We start from the raw sequence: 18702 nt of genomic DNA, 5'->3' as shown, positions 1-18702 counted from the left end.
GCATTAATAAAGATTAAGTCAGGATATTTTGTTAAGGAAATTATGGTATTTAAAAATTGCAGCCTTTGTGATTTGCTACTTGCATCGATTCAAACTGAGTACTTGCAGCACTAGCACATATATGTATGTTCAGCTAATTTCACACATCTTACTTACAGTTCCTCTAACCCTAACCCTACATCAGATTACATGTATAATTTGCAAGACTTCTGCATCACCATGAAAACATTTTTCAATAAATACAGTGTAATGGATATGTACTTCTTCTCTGTGAGTTCCCTCTTGAGTTTCTTGTTGCTGCGTTTGTGGTGACAAGTCACACTGATGATTACAATGAGCATGAGGAGAAGAAGACCCCCGGCTGCCGCCCCTACCACGATCATCAGGAAGTTCTCCATAGGCCACACCTGCTTCTCCGTCTCTGGGCAACACAGGATAGAAGATGTTAAAGGAGCTGTACCTGATATTTGCTCTCTTAAAAATGTGAAAAACAGAACTATTTTCTAGTTCTGTATTACACAAAAGTGGCTCTTGTGAGCTTTAAGCCATGTTATAATGTTGTTTCATTGTGTTTTGTTTCACTTGAAAAATGTGTTTATTATTAGTCTGTCTACATCTCCAAATCTCAAAATGCTCTGTTCCACCTTGCGATGTAACAAAGAGGTAGTTTTCAAGTTAACAGCTACCTTTTATTTTTTGTTCAGTAGATTGGCAATTGCAGGGCTGAAATTATCCAAATGATTGTAGTGAAGGAGTATGGAGTTTAAAAACACATTGGAGTGTTTTCTGTTTGAGAAAGAGCCTAAATATGCAGGGTGTGTGTGTGTTAAATACGTGTGAATGAAACCAAACACATCTCTGGTTATGTTTTTGATGAGGAAACAACATTATAACATAGATCAGAAAACAGCATAATACAGGCCCTTTAAATGGTCTGCAGCGATCTCACCTACCTAACAGTGCACTTCCTGGTCGGACAATAAAACTATTCATAATTCGATGCAGACAGTACACAGCTGACTTGTTGTGACTTCAAGAGCTGCTTATATAATATATCTGAACTGGGACAAGACAAATTTTGCCCAAATACATGGAAAATAATTAGGTACTGGGCCTTTAAAGAATGATTGTGCTTTTTGTCAGGCCTTTAGAACTAAACTATAACACATATATGAGATTATGAGCCTACTTTTTCACTGTAGAATGCTGTTTTAAATTTCTACTATCATTAGCCTAAACAATGTAGGTCTGTCCATCATTATTTTGAAGTACCTTAATATTTACTTCTTCCTACTTAATATGTCATCCCTTGTTGCTATGGAGTAATTTTTACCATAACAGTGAGCGTTATCTTACTTTTAGAACAGTCGCACCTTGACTAACATGTTATAACTCTTTTAAAGGTTTGGTTTCTGCCCTATTCAAATGCCTCCTCTAACTACACAATGAGTACTACATTTAAAGGTGCAAGCTCTTCTGGTTTCTATGGAGATGTTACTTCTTTGCCTGGAATGTTTACAGTATGGCCGCTTGCTTTTATTGAATTGCAGATGATTTATTGCTCAAAATTTGCCTTTAACTTGGTCTATTTGCAACCTGTCTCCCCAAAAAAAGATAAGGTCAATGCCATACAGTGGAACATTTCAGGCAAAGCAATAACATCTTCATAGAGACAAGCAATTGGCAAAACCCCTCACAAGAAGTTACAGTGCAATCTGTAATAGTGCATTAGTATCTAGTAGTACCTTTTATGGTGATATGAACCTCAGCCTTCCCAATGCCAATGTTGTTGTCGGCCACACATTGATACATGCCTGCATCAGACAGACTGAGGGGGCGCTCGAACAGTAAAGTGCCATCAGGCTGAGGGACTGCTCCTTCAGGGACATCTTCACCATCTCTGAAAAAACACACAAGAACAATATGAGACCATACATTTACTGCAGGAAAGCAATAGTATCATTAAGTTAATTGGAATGGTTAGTTATGTAGCGACCGCATCTTCTCCGACGTAACTTTCTCCCATCCCTCATGACACGCTAATAAGCTCGTCCATAGATATATAATGAAAATCCTGAGAGGAAATCGCCACAGAAATCTATTTGATGTGGTTGCAAGTATATTATATCTGTGATCTGCTCTTGTCCTCCACGATGACGTATCACTTATAACACATCAGACACGTCACCCCAAAAGTAGACCCATGAGCGAGTGAAAATGAGCCAAAACAAAAATCTTTGGAGAACTTTTTTGCAAAGGGGAAAAGGACAACTGAGGAACCAGAAGAGGAGCCTATGACCTCCAAGAAAAAGAAAGCTAAATTTAACAGACAATACCAAGAGTCCTACTTAAAATATGGGTTTGTCGCTACAGGTGAGTCTCACGTGCAGAGTCCACTCTGCATAATATGCGGGAAAAGCAAATGAGGCAATGAAACCTTCAAAACTGCTTTGGCACATTGAGACTAAGCACCTGGGAATAAAAGATAAGATTTAGAGTTTTTTGAAAGAAACAAACGTGAGCAAGAAGGAAAGAAGAAACAAGTGCAGGGCTCCCTCTGATTCAGCGGTATGGTGAGTTGTATTTTTTATGCACTTATTTTTGCCATATTTATCTGCCACAAGTAGAAGGCCGGTCCGTGAAAATAAAACCTACATTATTCCGGTCCGTGATGCAAAAAAGGTTGGGGACCACTTATGTAAATGATAAGCGATATTTTATTTAAAGAACACATTGCCTCTGGGCCTCACAAAATGCTGGGTTTCAAATTTTCCAGGATTGTGATGTCATAGATACAGCCCCTGCACAGTTTTAATTCCATAAATCATCGCCAGACTCATTTAAACAATTTCTGTGTTCATTGCTACTGCATGGAGGCGGCTGCGTTGTTTAAATCCAGGCTCAAAACAGTTCTGTTTAGCTGTGAATATGACTGAAAGGTTTTTATTCTGCATTTTTCTCCTTTAATGGTAATTTTATGATGATTATTTGTGATTTTAATGTTTTTTTATTCTGTAAAACACATTGAATTACCTTGTGTACAATGGCAATAAGGAAAAAACATTCACGTTAGCCTGACAAACTATTAAGGTGCTTATAAGGAACATGTCTCCATGACTGATTTCCTACAGTTTTTCTTTTACTGTTTTGAGGTTCAGACTCAACATAATCATGATCAGAAGGATCACCATTATTATCCAAACCATCACTGCATAGATAAAATGCCTATTAAAAACATCACATATTTCCTCTTTAGAATTTACAATAGCTGAATCAAATCCCTTTTTAAATAAATAAGTAATACAGTAATAATAAAATATTGGTTTGTAATGTATGAATACTAGGCTCTGAGAGTGATTTTACTGTCCTCCAGAACTTTGCCGGATTTCCATAACGCTCTTGTGTGTGTAGTTTTCCAGGCAGCATTTCTTTCTGTAATTAAACTTAGCTATTTCTGTAGTGAAGCAAGGATTGTTATTTTTCATTCTCATTTGTTTTTTTAGGTGCATGTTAGTTTGCAATGTCATGAAAAGTAATAACTAACAATTAATCAGGATCAAGGAATGCTAATGTTAACCCAATGCCACTGTAGTACAGGTCAGAGATGAAGGCTTGTTCACTGAAATGTTTAGATGATTTTTTGTCTTTTTAACCTTTGTATTTTGAATGCGCTCAATTGGACAATGGTCGCTAAAATCCTGTGGGAAAACACCATTTGACTTATAATTATGGGGTTTATTTGTTAAGATTATTTCAATGAGTGTGCCTTTATGTAAATTTCTAGGGTCAGGTCTAGTCAAAATATAAATTCGTTTTGTGAGATTCAGGCCATCATACACGTCTTTCAAAGTTTTAGACTCTATCCTCAGCCAGTTAATATTCATATCGCCCATTTTAGGATCTCATAATTTTCCAGCTTAGAAAGCATCATGAACAGATCATTAAGAGCATTTTTAGGGACTGAAGGGGCATGATAAATACCAGCCACTGATATTATTTTTTTTTAATCAGGATCATTTCCATAACTAACAAACAGAGACAGATATTCAAAACATTTAGGCTTTGAGTAGGGAAATAGAGTTCACGGACAGGTGATCTTTAACATAACAGCACCTCCTTTAGATTGCCTGTCGTAACGAATCAGAAAATATAAATATACAAATCTGGATCTGTGTCATTTGCACATACTTTAATGCAGTCTAATTTGGATATGATACTATGTACATTCATATGTATAATTCCCAGTCCCTTCCTTATCTTGAGGTTTTGCATATCAAATAGGCCTGACTTTAGAGATCAACCAGGATGGATTTCATGCCTGAGAATTAGGTTTGTTAGTAATACTGATGTCAACAAAGTTACACGACCTTGGATAATTTCTTTCATGTCTACGAGATATTCTTTATGATATCTGCACATTAATTAATTTCAATGTGGAACCTAAGCCAGTGGGCACTGATTTTGTCAAAGAGTCACATGAGATGCAGTTTATCCTATGTGTAAGGAGTCACTCAGTTTGTGGTTCTTCTATGACACATATTTATTCACAGATACTATCCCACCAAACCAAGAAAAACAGGAAAACCTGACAGATGCATTTTAACTGTTGGTCACAACTTTATTTTGACCTGGTGATGTAATTCCTCATACTTCCTGCATAGCCACGCACACCCCTGATTGAGAAACACTACTACAAGTATAAAACTTCTGACTATTACATGATTAATAACTTCAACGTGCGTTCTTCCTGGCATCGTGACTCAGGACTGGAAAATTCTATGAGCAACTCTCGGTGTTGACGTTTAGCTGTTGTTGTTATTGCTTATTTCACAATGCCGCTACTGTAAAAAAATACATATATTATTCATTTCATAGTACCAATCCCCACCCAAAAAAAACTAAAAAACAAAATACTGGAGTACTTTTTGCATACTCAGCACATGCTTGATAACATCTTGCACTCAAACTTCCTTTTTTTTTTTTCTTCTTTAAATTTGTCTCGCCCCTCCCTCGTGTGAAACTATCTGTCTGCTCCTGGCACAAGCTGCAACAAGACACGGCTTCTGACTTCAACTTGGCCAAACAAGTTAGTGGGAGGGAGGGAGAGAAAGAGAGGGAGGGAGTGAGGGAAGGAGGGAGAGGAAAAGAGAGAGGAAGAGAGAAATTAAAGGTGAGAGTGTAGAAGGGTGAGAGAGGGGAGGAAAGAGAGAGAGGGAGGGAGGGAGGGAGGGAGGGAGGGGGAAAGAGAGAGAAAGAGAGAAATTATAGGTGAGAGAGTAGAAGGGTGAGAGAGGGGAGGAAAAAAGATAGAGACGGAGCGAAGGGTGAGAGAGGGGAAGAAAGAGAGGGCGAAAGAGAGAGGGGATAGGGAGAGAGAAGGGGGCAGAGATAAAGAGTAAAGGAATTAGAGAGAGAAAGAGAGAGAGGGTGAGAAACAGAGAGGTAAGGAGGGAAAGAGAAGGAGATGAAGCGAGGAGTGAGGGAAGGAAAGAGAGAGAGCGTGAAGGAGAGAAAGAGAGACAACCAAATAAACAAGAAAGGAGAGAAAGGTAAAAGAAAGAGAGGTAAGAGAGAAAGGGAGATATAGCAAGGGAGCGAGACTGGGAAGGAGAGCGAAAGGTAGAGGTAGAGAAAAAGAGAGTGGTAAAGAGATGAGGGAAAGTGATGAGAGTGAGAGAGACAGAAAAAAGAAAGAGATGGAGAAAGAAAGAAAGACAGTGCAAGAGAGAAAGATGAAGAGAGGAAGAGAGCAAGTGGAGAGAAAGAGGGAGAGAGGCAGGGAAGGAGAGCGAGAGCAAGGGAGGGAGAGGGAAAGACAGAGCAATGGACAACAGAACAAACAAAGAGAGAGAAAAAGAAACAGGTTAATCCGATCTCCAGCTGAAGATCTCAAGAAAAGACAAAAATCTGAACGTAATTTGTGTTTTGGTGTGAGGCAGACTGAAACTACAAGAACGAACACACATGGCTAAACCTCGCACAAAAATTGGTCGAAAACAGCTCATTTGAATATTCTGAACACGTTTTGATGACATGCTCTGTACCCTAAGGCATAACAGTTGATTCTCACAACTATTTTTTCTCTTTGCGGTGAACATTTATCTGCGCTGATGTTGGAAGAGGAGGCACACCCTATGAATGTTTGTAAGTTATGGTTTGAAAAAGACATGGACAAAAAGAAGAATCCTAGAAACAAAGAGAAGAGGGGGTCAGAAGGGTGCTAAGTACAGTCTGGTGCAAAAAGCAAATATGTTTTTTGGTAGGAGAGAGTTGCATAGGTTGAACTACTAACTCCTAATTGTTTAAAGGGCCTGTAACCATTTTTCTATGTATCCATCTATTTTCTTCCAGGGCTGCAGTCTAAGCAGGGACTCAGATTTCCCTCACCCCAGACATTTCCTCCTGCTCCGGGGGGATCTTGAGGGATTCTCAAGTCAGCCGAAAGACATACATCCTCCAGCATGCCCTGGGTCTTCCCTGGGGCCTCCTTCCAGTGGAGCATGCACTCCGAAACCCTTCGGGGACAGATGCGTGACCCCCCTCCACTGCTCTTCTACAGAAGCAGCAGCTCTACTCTGAGCTCCTCCCGTGTGACTGAGCTCCTCATCCTGTCTCTAAGGGAGCACATTGAAAATGTTCAAACATGCTTTTTCAGAGTTAAAATTCAATTCAATGGGAGAAATTCAACGCTATTTATATTTCTAAATTTGATGAAACAAATCATCTCTCATAAGTCTGGATCATTGCAAGCATTTTAAAATAACCTTTAACCTTTAAGGCTAAAAGCTAAAGTTGCCCCATAAAGACTTGGTAGTATGATAAAAAGTATTAGACAAAATAAATAATAATAATAATATGCGTACTTTAAAGTGGATCTAGGCCAACCTGATTTTTATTTTCTGAAAACTAGATCATTTTACTAGCATCCTACTGCGAAAAGCTTCTAAACACAATTCACACCATTTAAAAGTCAGTCACAGGAATGCTAAGAACAGCTAGCCTGTTAACAGCGCACATACCTTACTTCCTGATTCGCAGTTGATACAAATACATGCTTTCTAATTACACTCATTTTAACCCTAAGGGCTGCTTTTACAATATATCTGTACAAAACTACTACATGAATAAATTCAGCTACAGCCTCTTCAATAGTCTATTTAAACCTCGCTAAAACATCAAATTGGAATGTTTTTGAGAAATGTACTGAAAATTGGGTCAAATGTGTTTAATCTTGTAATATACGTAGTCTCCGCATGAAGGAGGAGTGCTTATCATGTTATGCCATGGTGCTGTCCAAACACTAATGTAAGTAGGCTATGTAAACAAATGTTATGCAGAACGTACTTCAAATCCTGTGCATAGGCCCTGTGCAGTACAATAGCATCTTTGATAGTTCTCCTGTGGTGAACCTGGATTTGGCCTCTGGGCCCAAGCAGGGAAATGCAAAGTCTCATACAAAGCTGCACTGGTCACTGTTCAGCTCTGCCCTCATATGCGCTCTTCCTGTGTGAGATAACATCACTAGTGCTCAACTTAGCACATGCGAAGAGGAAGCCTGCTTCAATAAATGTGTGAAAACGTGTTGTACAATCATTTGAGTAGTCTTTTACTTGGTAAGTCATATTCATTTTCAAAGGGGCATGTTAAGTTAGCACAAGGCTAAAAAACCTTCTGGGGAAAAGGAGTTACATTTAAAAGTCACAAGCCAAACTGTTCAGTTTATGCTTGCATTGTGCTACCAAGTACATCCTCAATAAATGCTTGGCTTTTCCAGAGCTAACTCATGTCTAAACCATTAACAAAGTAGGATTACAATAGGAATAAGCAGGTCAAAATACTCCAGAATACCACCAGGAGTAGCACATGTGCATGTACCACAGTTATATTATTTGTTCAAGGAGAAGTGTTTTTTTTTTAAATGAGACCATGCAACATTTGTACATGTGTGAATGACGTTTGATGGTTATGTTAATGCTGACCTGTGTAGTGGATGAATTCACAGCACAATGGTCCCTAATGTTAAATATTATGTGTGTGTGTACAGGCAGCTGAAAAAAGAGCCAATAACAGCCATTTGTTATGTTAAATGTTTGTTAAACTAGAGATGATTGAACTTCTGAATGCCACAGATCAAAACAACCAGTAAGAGCGCTTAATATTCTTTATTTATGACTTTTACTGCTCTCCACAATGGTAAAAAGGTCAAACATAGTTTCACCTTGGAAATGCATGCATGAAAATTATTTTCTAGTTCTCCAGTGGAAATTACCACATGACGAGGCATTGATGTGCAAAAGTGATATTTACCAAAATTCCCATAGCACATGAAGGCAGCATTAACCAAGTCACACCTCTTCATTACAGTAAGAACCTTACAGTACCTGCTCCAACCTTGTGTTTACTCTCACTGTAATGAGTATCTTCAGGACAGTGACAGGAGCAAACACCAGACAAGGGAAAGAAAGTGAGAAGGAGGTGGAGGGAAGGTTATGTGTGTTACCTGAGCCAGGTGTAGAGGTGGGGGCATGTATGTTACCTGAGCCGGGTGTAGAGGTAGGAGTGGGGGCCCTGCGTGGGGAGGAAGGGTTACCTTTGCCAGGTGCAGAGGTTTAGGTAGGGAGGAGGGGTTACCTTTGCCAGGTGTAGAGGAGGGGGGAGGAAGGGTTACCTTTGCCAGGTGCAGAGGTTTAGGGAGGAGGGGGTTACCTTTGCCAGGTGTAGAGGTGGGGGGCAGGGTTTCCTCCACTCACACACTTGAGAGCAGCCTTCTCCAGACCCAGGTGCCAGTCGCCTTTGAACCCAGTAATCTCAGCATGAGGAGGGTCTGACCAACACAACACACAAGCAGTGTTAGAGATTGACCAATATGGGTTATGTCTTCCATCAGTCTACCCGAGGGCAGTTGTACTTACAATAATAGCTTACCACCAGTATGGAATCAATGAATAATGCAATGTAAAGCACCATGAAATTGTTACAAAATTTTCTTTATTTTGGCTGTTCATAATCACATACGAGGAGGGTGAGAGATGTTTTAAAAAGTCTTCTTGTTGAGTGAGTGACATTGATCTGAACACAGGAAGCACTGATATGGCATGTACTCTCACATACTGCAACTCTATCTGCACGCACAGAGACAACGAGTGCTTCGGCCCTCTGGTTGATGGGCAGGCAACTTAACTGACTGTTCTACATTATCATCAACAATATTACTTGGAGTGTGGCAGTGATGATAATTGAAAGTTAAATAAATAAATAAATAAATAAATAAATAAATAAATAAATATATATATATATATATATATATATATATATATATATATATATATATATATATATATATATATATATATATATATATATATATATATATATATATATATTTATTTATTTATTAATTTATTTATCTTCACTATGTACAATACTATTGTTGGCACAATACAAAAATTTCAAACTTGATTTCTATACTAATTAACAGATTCAATGCTCGGTATCAATTTCAATAACACAATGATAATTCAAAACACCCTCTCTTTAGACAATAGAATGTGATTTTCAACATTAAGTCATGGTATTTTTTTTTTATATTATCATGTGGCCTTATAATGAGGTATAAAATCATCCACAAAAGTGTTTAACCTTTACCCTTATTATATAAGATTTTTTTCTGTTTTCATACCCAAAACACCCGAAAAATAAAACACCCAATGTTCAAACATTACATATCTTCACAGTTTTGTAACTGCATAAGATTTGTAACAAATGTTTAAAAAGTTTTAAAAAGAGTCTGTTCAGCGTGAACTTTGTCAACAACTCCAGGAGCATTAACATTTGAGAGAAGACTGAAATATGAACTGATAAACTAATAGAAATATATAATAGAAAATACAAGATTTTATATATAAAAAAAAAAAAAACAGGTTCTTTGCAGAGAACATTCTATTATCTACATAATTGCAGTCTTTGTGATTTGATATCTCTGCCAACTCAAATAGCGATTTCAATTCCATTTCTTCTGCAGCCCTATTGTACTGGTGCAATAATTAATATAGACCTTTCCATGAGTGACATGTTTAGAATTGTTGCGTACACAGCCTGGTGCTAAGGTTAATGTTCTAGTCCATTTATTTTAGGACAGCATAACAAAAACAATAACTTTAAAGTTTGTAGACAGTGCAGACCAATGGTTTTTGTTGTTTATATGTTTGTTACATTTGGCAACGAGTAACACAAGTCAATATCAGACTTTCCAGCTCCAGTCTCTAAATTTCACTCATGCATGAAGGATTTGTGGTGCTTGATGAAATAAAACAATTTTTTTTAACAGTTTAACTGTTGTGACCTGCTATATTTTTGGTGTATTGCTGTCATAACTTAGATTTAAGAAATATTCATTATGTGGTCGTTAGCATGTGCCGGTATATTAATTTTGGCAGTAATTTCTATATAATGATCTCCATAAAACAGTGCTAATGAGGCTCTAATGAGACTCTGATGTTACTCACATGTGGTCTGTTGGCAAAAGAGCCCTGGTTTTTCATAATTTGTGATGTTTGGAGGCTAACGCCAACACTCCCATTGAAAATAATTGGAAGCTAACATATGGAAGGGATTTAGAATGCAGGCATTCTGTTTACAAACAATATGAGTTTGTTAAGAGATGATGTCACTTCCGGTTCCAACCAGAAATTTCACAGCTGATTTTTAGCATTGTTTTTGTCCTTTATACATAAAACAAGAGGCAATTACCTTTCAAAAGCATTTGTTTAACCACAAATCATTTTCAATTCCCTCTTTTTTGTCTTTAAAAAAACATCTTGTGTTAAGCAAGATGTTTTTTTAAGATAAAAATCCAAAAAAAAGAGGAAATTGAAAATATTGAACATGTTTACTAATTCAGCTGATGGATCCAGAAGTGACATCACAATTAGCAATTCTATAGCAATTAAGAATGGAACTGCTAACCACTCTGCCACCAACAAAAACAATGTCTAGTATCCATATTGACTCACAGTGCACCACCAGCTTGTTGCTGATCCTTTTGTGGGCCTTGAAGCTCTCGTGCCAAACCAGACAGTCCAGCTTCTTGTCGTTCATGCTGCGGAGTGGGTACAGTGCATACTGAGAAGTCACCACCCCATTGTCGTAGGTGCGGTTGGTGGACTGTCCCGTCAGATCAGTGTCCCAGGACAGCTGAGGGGTGGGCTGTGCGGTGGAGCGGCATGTGGCTGCTACCCCATAAGATCCCTCCTCAAGCACCACTGGCTCCAGGGACGAGATGGGGATGGCTGTGAGGGGAAAGAGGGGAGTGGTTACACTTGTTTGAAAACTGATATTAGAGTCGCCGTATGTGATTCTTAAAAATCCCAATTTATTCCTCACTTACCTTCTGCATTCCGAGCATCCTAATTATTCACCGCCAATTTAAGTTTATAAGTGCACATTGTTTTGCTGTGTAAAGCTAAAATGCGAGCGTGCACTTCCTGATTATCGGACAATAAAATGGTTCATAATTAGATATAAACAGCACACAGCAGACATATTTTGACCTCAAAAGTTGATTATACAATACACAATATATATATATATATATATATATATATATATATATTTTTTTTTTTTTGTTCAAATACATGGGAAAAAAGACCCTTTAAATTGATACATTTAAAGGACATGGTGATTGTAGTACATTTATTACTGGTTTAATAAAGGTACTACAATCACAACTGAACCTGAGTTGCCAGTATCTGCAGATAGAGAACGCATACAAGTTTCTCTCATTGTCAGTATGGACAGGCCATGCCTCATGTGAAAGCTCCGCTGGGGTGTGAGGCTCATTCTGCTTTCTGATTGGATAATCATCTTAAGAACCAAAGATGCAAATCATAACATAAACAACAGCTATCGTGTCCATTGTTTTTGTGATTAAGAATAAATCAGTATTATAACTGTTATCAGTAAATATTGCTATATTGCTGTATGTGAATATGTTTACCTCATATCTAGGAACACCGATAGATCCTGTTAAACAATTTGACATTAAGATTCTGCAAACATTCCAAGAAATAGCAAGGGCAACACCAAGAAAGTCATTCTGAAATAGAGTTAAAATAATTTTCCTTTTCACTTGCATGTTAATCTTCTCTTTGAACTTTTTTAATTTAAATGTTTGGAATTTAGGGAATGTCGCTACTGAGATAGTTCCACATTCTATATGCAAACCCTAACCTAGTTTTGAGTAAGATCACATAGTGAGACTTAGCCTAAGCTCAAACTGTCTTTTCTCGCCCTCAGCCATAAAGCCTCTATAAATCATTACGCTGTATACGCTAATGTTGTCACGATACTAAAATTTCAAACTCAATTTCGATGTTCAATACTGATTCTGATACCACGATGATAACAAAAAACTCTTTCTTTGTACAATAGAATCTGACTTTCAACATTAATTAATAGTCTTATATCTGTGTAATCCCTCTGTCATCCAGGCAGGTTCCATAGAGGTCCATGGGTGTATACTATTCTACGTGATCTAATGCTTGTTCTGATACAGCTCAAGATTAGCCTAAAGCTATTCAAGAAAGGTTCATTTCTGTCCTGTGAATGTGAGTGTTTTAGTACTGATACTTGCACAAATGTGTATCTCGATTCAATACTAGTTTTAGTACCAATTAGTATCTGATTTTCAATACTTTTGACAACCATAATATATACTGTACCAGGGTAAATGATTATGTTCAGAATGGTGCCACCTCCAACCGATACACTGTCACAGCACATTGTTCCTGATGTGTTTGTGATTTGCAGGCTAGTATTTACCTTTCAGCTAGGAATGTTTATGCATCAAATTACAAGACTAAACTTTTAGTTGAAGCTCCAATTTGTAACTTAGAAAAACAAAATTTGTAAAAAATAATAACATGTTTTTATTGCACTGAAAAATTTCCATGTTAGTTGTTGTTAGCTTTATTTATGTTTTGATTTGTGTGATTTTAATGTCTTTCATATTCTGTAAAGCATTTTGAATTAGTTTGTGTACAAATTGTGCTATACAAATAAACTTGCCTTGCATTGCCTTTAGTGTGACAGCAAAACTCCATTCTGTTCTCTGAAAGTTATGAAAAGCACTAACAAACTCATCACGGTGAATAATTAAGATGTTCAGAATGCATAAGGTAAGTGTTGCATAACTTTGGACCACTGCAAACTGTTTAAGATGAACTAGTTCTGAAAAATCAGCTACCGCGTCTTTAACATGAACTGAACAAATAAATGTTGGGTGCCTTACTCCAGACGGTGAGCTCCATGTCCTTCTCAAAGTTGCCCAGGGGGAAGGTGCTAATCTGGCAGCTGTAGCGTCCTGCATCCCCCAGCTCTGTGCTGGTGATGATCAGGGACGAGTCCACTGTTGGGTCACTGTTCTTAAAGCGGACACGTCGAGACCAAGCCCCAAACGCTGCACACACAACACAGTCATTTAAGTTAATTGTAATTTAGTTGAAGGGGGAAAGATGAAATTTGGAGTTAACTTTTTTAAAACTACATAACTATAAAATGCATGCACAAAAATGGACAAAGATAAATAATTCCGTGCCAGTTAAAGATGCACTATGCAACGTTTCTAATGAGGGGGTTCAGCACCTGCTTGTCTCCATTGAGATGGTAATGCTTTGACTGGAATGTTCCATAGTATGCATTAATCAATATTGTAGTTATTCAGTTGTATGTATTGCTCAAAATTACCTTGAAATACGTGCATTCTTATTATGAGTGGACTTGCCTCTCCACAGATCTGACCTGTAACTTGTGTGATATGTCAGGTGGCATCACCTGCTTGTCTCCATTGAAGAAGTTGACATAATTTAATGCATCGCAAAGCAATAACATATCCATGAGGACAAGTAGGAGACAGACCCTACACCAAAAAAGTGACATAGTGCACCTTTAATTTCAATTATCTGGGAACATTAACCATTTAAAAACAATATTATTATGTCAATATATGTAAAGTAGTCATCTATATGCCACATTTGTTTGATACATTTTTGAAAGACATTTTGAAAGACATTACACATGGGTCTTACCAGTCTGGCCATTAATGTGGTGAGCCAGGATGATCTGCTCCTTGGTCCCATCGCTCCTCTCTTTGCTCCACGTCACCTGTACTGTGGTCTCCTCTTGGGTGGGCTTGTACACACAGGGCAGCACGGTCTCCTGCTCGGCAAGGGAGCGCACAGCATCTCCAGGGGGAACATCGCTGAAGTCCGCCCCCACCACTGCAACACAACAACACCAAGGTACAAAAGCATGTATCAGAGCTAATATCAGTATCGGCCAATTGATACTTTGCAGTTGATGTTAGCTTCACCCCTTCAGGAAATGTTGATGACTAGAGGCAACATCTCCAAATCTTGAGCTAGGCTTGGTCAGGACTAACTTAGTTGGAGGATTTAACCTATTGTGTTTTAGATATGATTTTTCTGGGAGCAGATTCAAACTACTTAATTACTTAAATTCTGCACAAATTAAAAACACAGTGAACTGTTTAACCAGAAGAGTTATATCCAAGCTTTCACTATGTTCTTTTTTCTTTCCCAACAGCTCCTCATCTGTATTTAGGACCACAACACAGAACAAAATGTTATCTGTTGGAGTTATGCTGTTTAACAAGTCAGTCGAGACACAAAGCAAAGAGTTGTCTGAGTACAGTGTCTGGACTGGGACAAACAAAGCCCCCATAGAAGTACAAGTAAACGCCTTTGTTTGAACCACCAACTGTCTAGAAATGTGGATCGGGTTTTATTTGCATTACGGTTGACAAAAGTATCGAATATCAGATACTAATCGATACTACTATTGAAACTATAGTCACTTGTGCAAGTATCGATACTGAAAAAAGTTACATTCACAGAACAGAAATTAACTTTTAGTGAATAGCTTTAGAATGATCTTGAGCTGTATCAGAACAAGTATAAGACACATAGACTAGTATATGTCCATCCACCACTATGGTACCTACCTGGACAACTGAGGGAAAGCACTATTATATACTGTTGAATGTCAGATTCTATTGTCTAAATAAAACGTGTTGTTGTTTTTTTTTAAATATTGTCATCGGGGTTTCAGAATCAGTATTGAGTATTGAGTCTCTTCCTTGATATGGAGTAATCTCTATATACAATTTTGTTCTCAAATTTGGATCTGAACCTCAATCACCTGCCACAAGGTAAACATGTTCAAACAAAATACAAATTTGTCACTGCCTAAACCCCAGTACCTTCAGCCAATCATGAATCAGCGCTAGTGCAGCCTCTGCAGCTCAGTGAGTGAATTCTGGAGGTTCTGAGATTTCACATGAGGTGTAGCCATATACTCAGTATAAGAAAACTTGGATAAGTATGTATATGTAGGTCTGTCACGATAACAAATTGTGAAGTTCAATATATTGATGAAGTAAATATGGACAGTAAACAATTATATTGCTACTATTGCATGCCACTGACGCAATAAGCCAAGAACCCCTTACTTTTTCCTACTTCTCCTATTGCATCACTTGGTGAGGACAAGATGGAGAAACCGCTATTAGAGTCAATGTATAAACAGGCCTCAGATCTTTGATAAAAAGCCTCTAATATACCATCACTGTAACAACAAAAATAACTTAACATAACGTAACTTTTTGAGTCTTGAAAATTTTCCAATCTGTGTCTGGTTTTCAAGATTTGAAATGGCTTGGCTCCTGGCTTCTTTTTGTGTTTCAATCCATTGTGTCTTTGTTTGTTTGCGTTTTGTCAAATGTTTGTGGGCAATTCTTTTTATTGTCATGGGACTGCAGATGTAAGTTAGCCTGAGGCTAACTCTGGTACAATGCATCAAATGGCAGCAATTATGTTCTAATTGTACATGGTCCCATTTTCAAATAAATAAATAAATATAATTAATAAATGTGGTTAAAAAGTAACCACAAATGTAGTAGTGCAAAGAAAATGTACACACGATAAATACTGACCCCACAAAAATGTGCTTTCATATATTGAATGATAAATTGATAGTAATTATGGTGACAGGCCTATGTATATGTCCAGGCCTATGTATATGTCCCCCATCTGCAGGTTTAGGCACTAGCGACCCAGGTTCAGATATGATTGCAATAACTTTTTAAATCAGTCAAAGCACAAGGTACATACAGTTTATTTAAGGTACACTTTATTGTCGTTCTAGGGAAATTTATCATCTGCTGTTGACCCATCCTTCAATGTCCCAGGGGGTAACCTGTCACTAGCACTGTGACAGGGGACTATATTAATAGTGGTATAACTTTTCACACCAAGTACAAGTTTGCTGTGCAGTGTTCGCATTTAATTATAAAACATTTTATCAATTGGAAACCTGTAAGAAAGCTGTGTGTCAATCTGTGATGCTTAGAATAAGATTGGCTGTACATTGGTGGTTCAAATACATTTTAGACAATAGATAGGATAGCCTACAAGAAAATACATTTCACATTTTGGTTTCCATAATTTGAAACAGATTATTATTAAAGGATTACAGTTTGAAATGTAATTATGTAGAAATTGAATGCTGAATACTGGCCAAAACTACTGGGCCTACTTAGGATAGTGCTTAAAATGTAAAAAAAAAAAATTTAATTCTCCTAACATCATATTCTAAAACATAAAAAACATTTGTCATTTGAATGTAGGTTGGCAATAGCCCTGGGGATTTTAAACTGATATGTTGATGATGCACCTTAGCCAGCTGGTTAGCATGTAGCGCTAGGGTAAATAAGAGCTAGTTTTGACTTGTTGATGAGTTGAATGAGGAATTAAGACTACACGAGAAGATTGTGGTTTGGAGTTTAATCTTTGTACACATTGGCCTCCATTTGAATGTTTGCCAAACTGTGGGCCACAACTGAAATAGCCTATGGGCTGTTCCAAAGTTGACCTGAATCATCATAACATAATTCAAATTCCATACTGATTGAAGTTTGAAAATAAGATACTGGATACATGGTTAGTGTATCAGTCAATGATCCTGCCTGCGACACCAAACTGGAAGAAGCACATTGTAAAACTAACATTAGGGCGTACTGTAGGCTCACGCTGTTTATCAATCAAACTTTACTTTTTCTTAAAGAAACTACCTATTAAGGTTAAGGTAAATTGTCCCATAAGAAGATCTGTGCTCTGCATTTGACCCATCCTTAGTTATCATCTCCAGTCTTTGAGCTAGGCTTGGCCAAGACTACCTGCATGATTTGATTATTGTAGAATGTGATGATGTCATACTCACAGATGAGTGTAAGAGCCTGTTTTCCCTATCGATTACATGCTATTCAAAACTAGAAAAGAAGAATATCACTTTTTGTCTGTTTCAGGATAAAAATGAGAACCATGTGCAATAAAACTAACAATATAAATTCAGATGCCAAAAAATATGTATCTTACAGTTGATAACCGGCCCATAAACAACATACGTAAATATTTGATACAGGTTAAATCCAACAGTATCCTGGTATTTAACATGTTACAGACATTTACTTAATGTTTAGAATTCTTTAGCCTGGGGTTTAGTATTAGCCATATTGTTTACATAACGCTCAGCTGGGAAATATCCAACCTCTCAGTTGTCTGGAACGCAGTATAATATTGACTAGACCATAAAACTCACTATACTTCAACAAAAAATCTGCATTTGAACAATATTATTAATTTGAGCTGCCACTCATCAACTAAAATGTCCTTTTTGACCATTTTCAGATGTGTCTGTGGTAGGCCTGTTAAGACAACTACTATATCGACTGTTCAATAAATGATAGCTAGATCAATATATTTTGGGGCTCAATGTTTATCGTGTGTGCAGTTTCTTTGCAATAGTGGGGATTTTTTATTTTATGTTTGATGTAATATGATATGATTTAAGCTACAGATGGTTAAAAAAGTAACTTCTCTGGTTAATAATTGCTTTATTCTGCTATTTATTTGTAACAGCGTACGGCACGGCTTTAATTTCCACTGTATTTATAAAAGTAGCGCTCCTCCGGTACCACAGACTTGCCCCATCCCCTCTCTTGCAGAAACAGAAGCTCCACAGAGCACTGATGGCTTTGGATAAGAAGACAGGATTATTCTAAAATCAATACATTTTATGCGGAAATAGCTCTGGCAAAACCCGCGGACAATATTTTTCACCTGCGGTAGCTCAGACCTGGCAACTCTGGTATAATGATACTGTTTATTTAAAAATGTGTTTACTAGGATAGTCCTGCTTTTAGGTTATTGGGTCAGTGGCATAAAATAGTGTTACTGTGACAAGCCTATAGTGTGTGGATGTTGCATAGGACATTCCCACATTCACAGGGGTTAGCCTGCACCTATGGCCTATTCTCCTCTGTCCACTGTTCCTTCCTTAGATCACTTCTAATACTGACCACCAGAACTGCCCACAAGAAATGAGGTTGCCAGCCATTCCACTTCAGCCTTGCACCAAGCCCACAGTCTAGAACATATGGACAGAATACGCTGAGCAACAATTCTCCTGCTTACATCTGAATGACTAGAATCTAGGGCTGAGCAACATGATGCAATTGTTTTTGTTATATTGATCAATCTTGATTTTAGATTTGATTTAAATTTGCCTTTTATCTTTTGATAAATAAATAGGTTTCAATATTAATCTCCTCAACATAAACATAAATTA

At 37.5% G+C, this 18702-nt stretch overlaps 1 protein-coding gene across 2 annotated transcripts in view; it reads right to left on the bottom strand.

The window, feature by feature from the left end:
- nectin4a (nectin cell adhesion molecule 4a) overlaps window positions 1-18702 on the bottom strand; it is a 41618-nt gene that overhangs the window by 9159 nt on the left and 13757 nt on the right. For both annotated transcript variants that reach the window (XM_033984072.2, XM_055228829.1), the window contains exons 2-7: window positions 14085-14276; window positions 13289-13456; window positions 11013-11288; window positions 8707-8824; window positions 1746-1900; window positions 262-421 (exon numbers count right to left, since the gene is read on the bottom strand). In XM_033984072.2, coding sequence (XP_033839963.1) covers window positions 262-421; window positions 1746-1900; window positions 8707-8824; window positions 11013-11288; window positions 13289-13456; window positions 14085-14276 — 1069 coding nt within the window. The remainder of the gene's footprint in view (window positions 1-261; window positions 422-1745; window positions 1901-8706; window positions 8825-11012; window positions 11289-13288; window positions 13457-14084; window positions 14277-18702) is intronic.

The sequence above is a fragment of the Periophthalmus magnuspinnatus genome, chromosome 18 (genome assembly GCF_009829125.3).
Source record: "Periophthalmus magnuspinnatus isolate fPerMag1 chromosome 18, fPerMag1.2.pri, whole genome shotgun sequence".
In the NCBI taxonomy this organism is placed as follows: Eukaryota; Metazoa; Chordata; class Actinopteri; order Gobiiformes; family Gobiidae; genus Periophthalmus; species Periophthalmus magnuspinnatus.
This window is presented reverse-complemented; position numbering and strand designations above follow the sequence as displayed.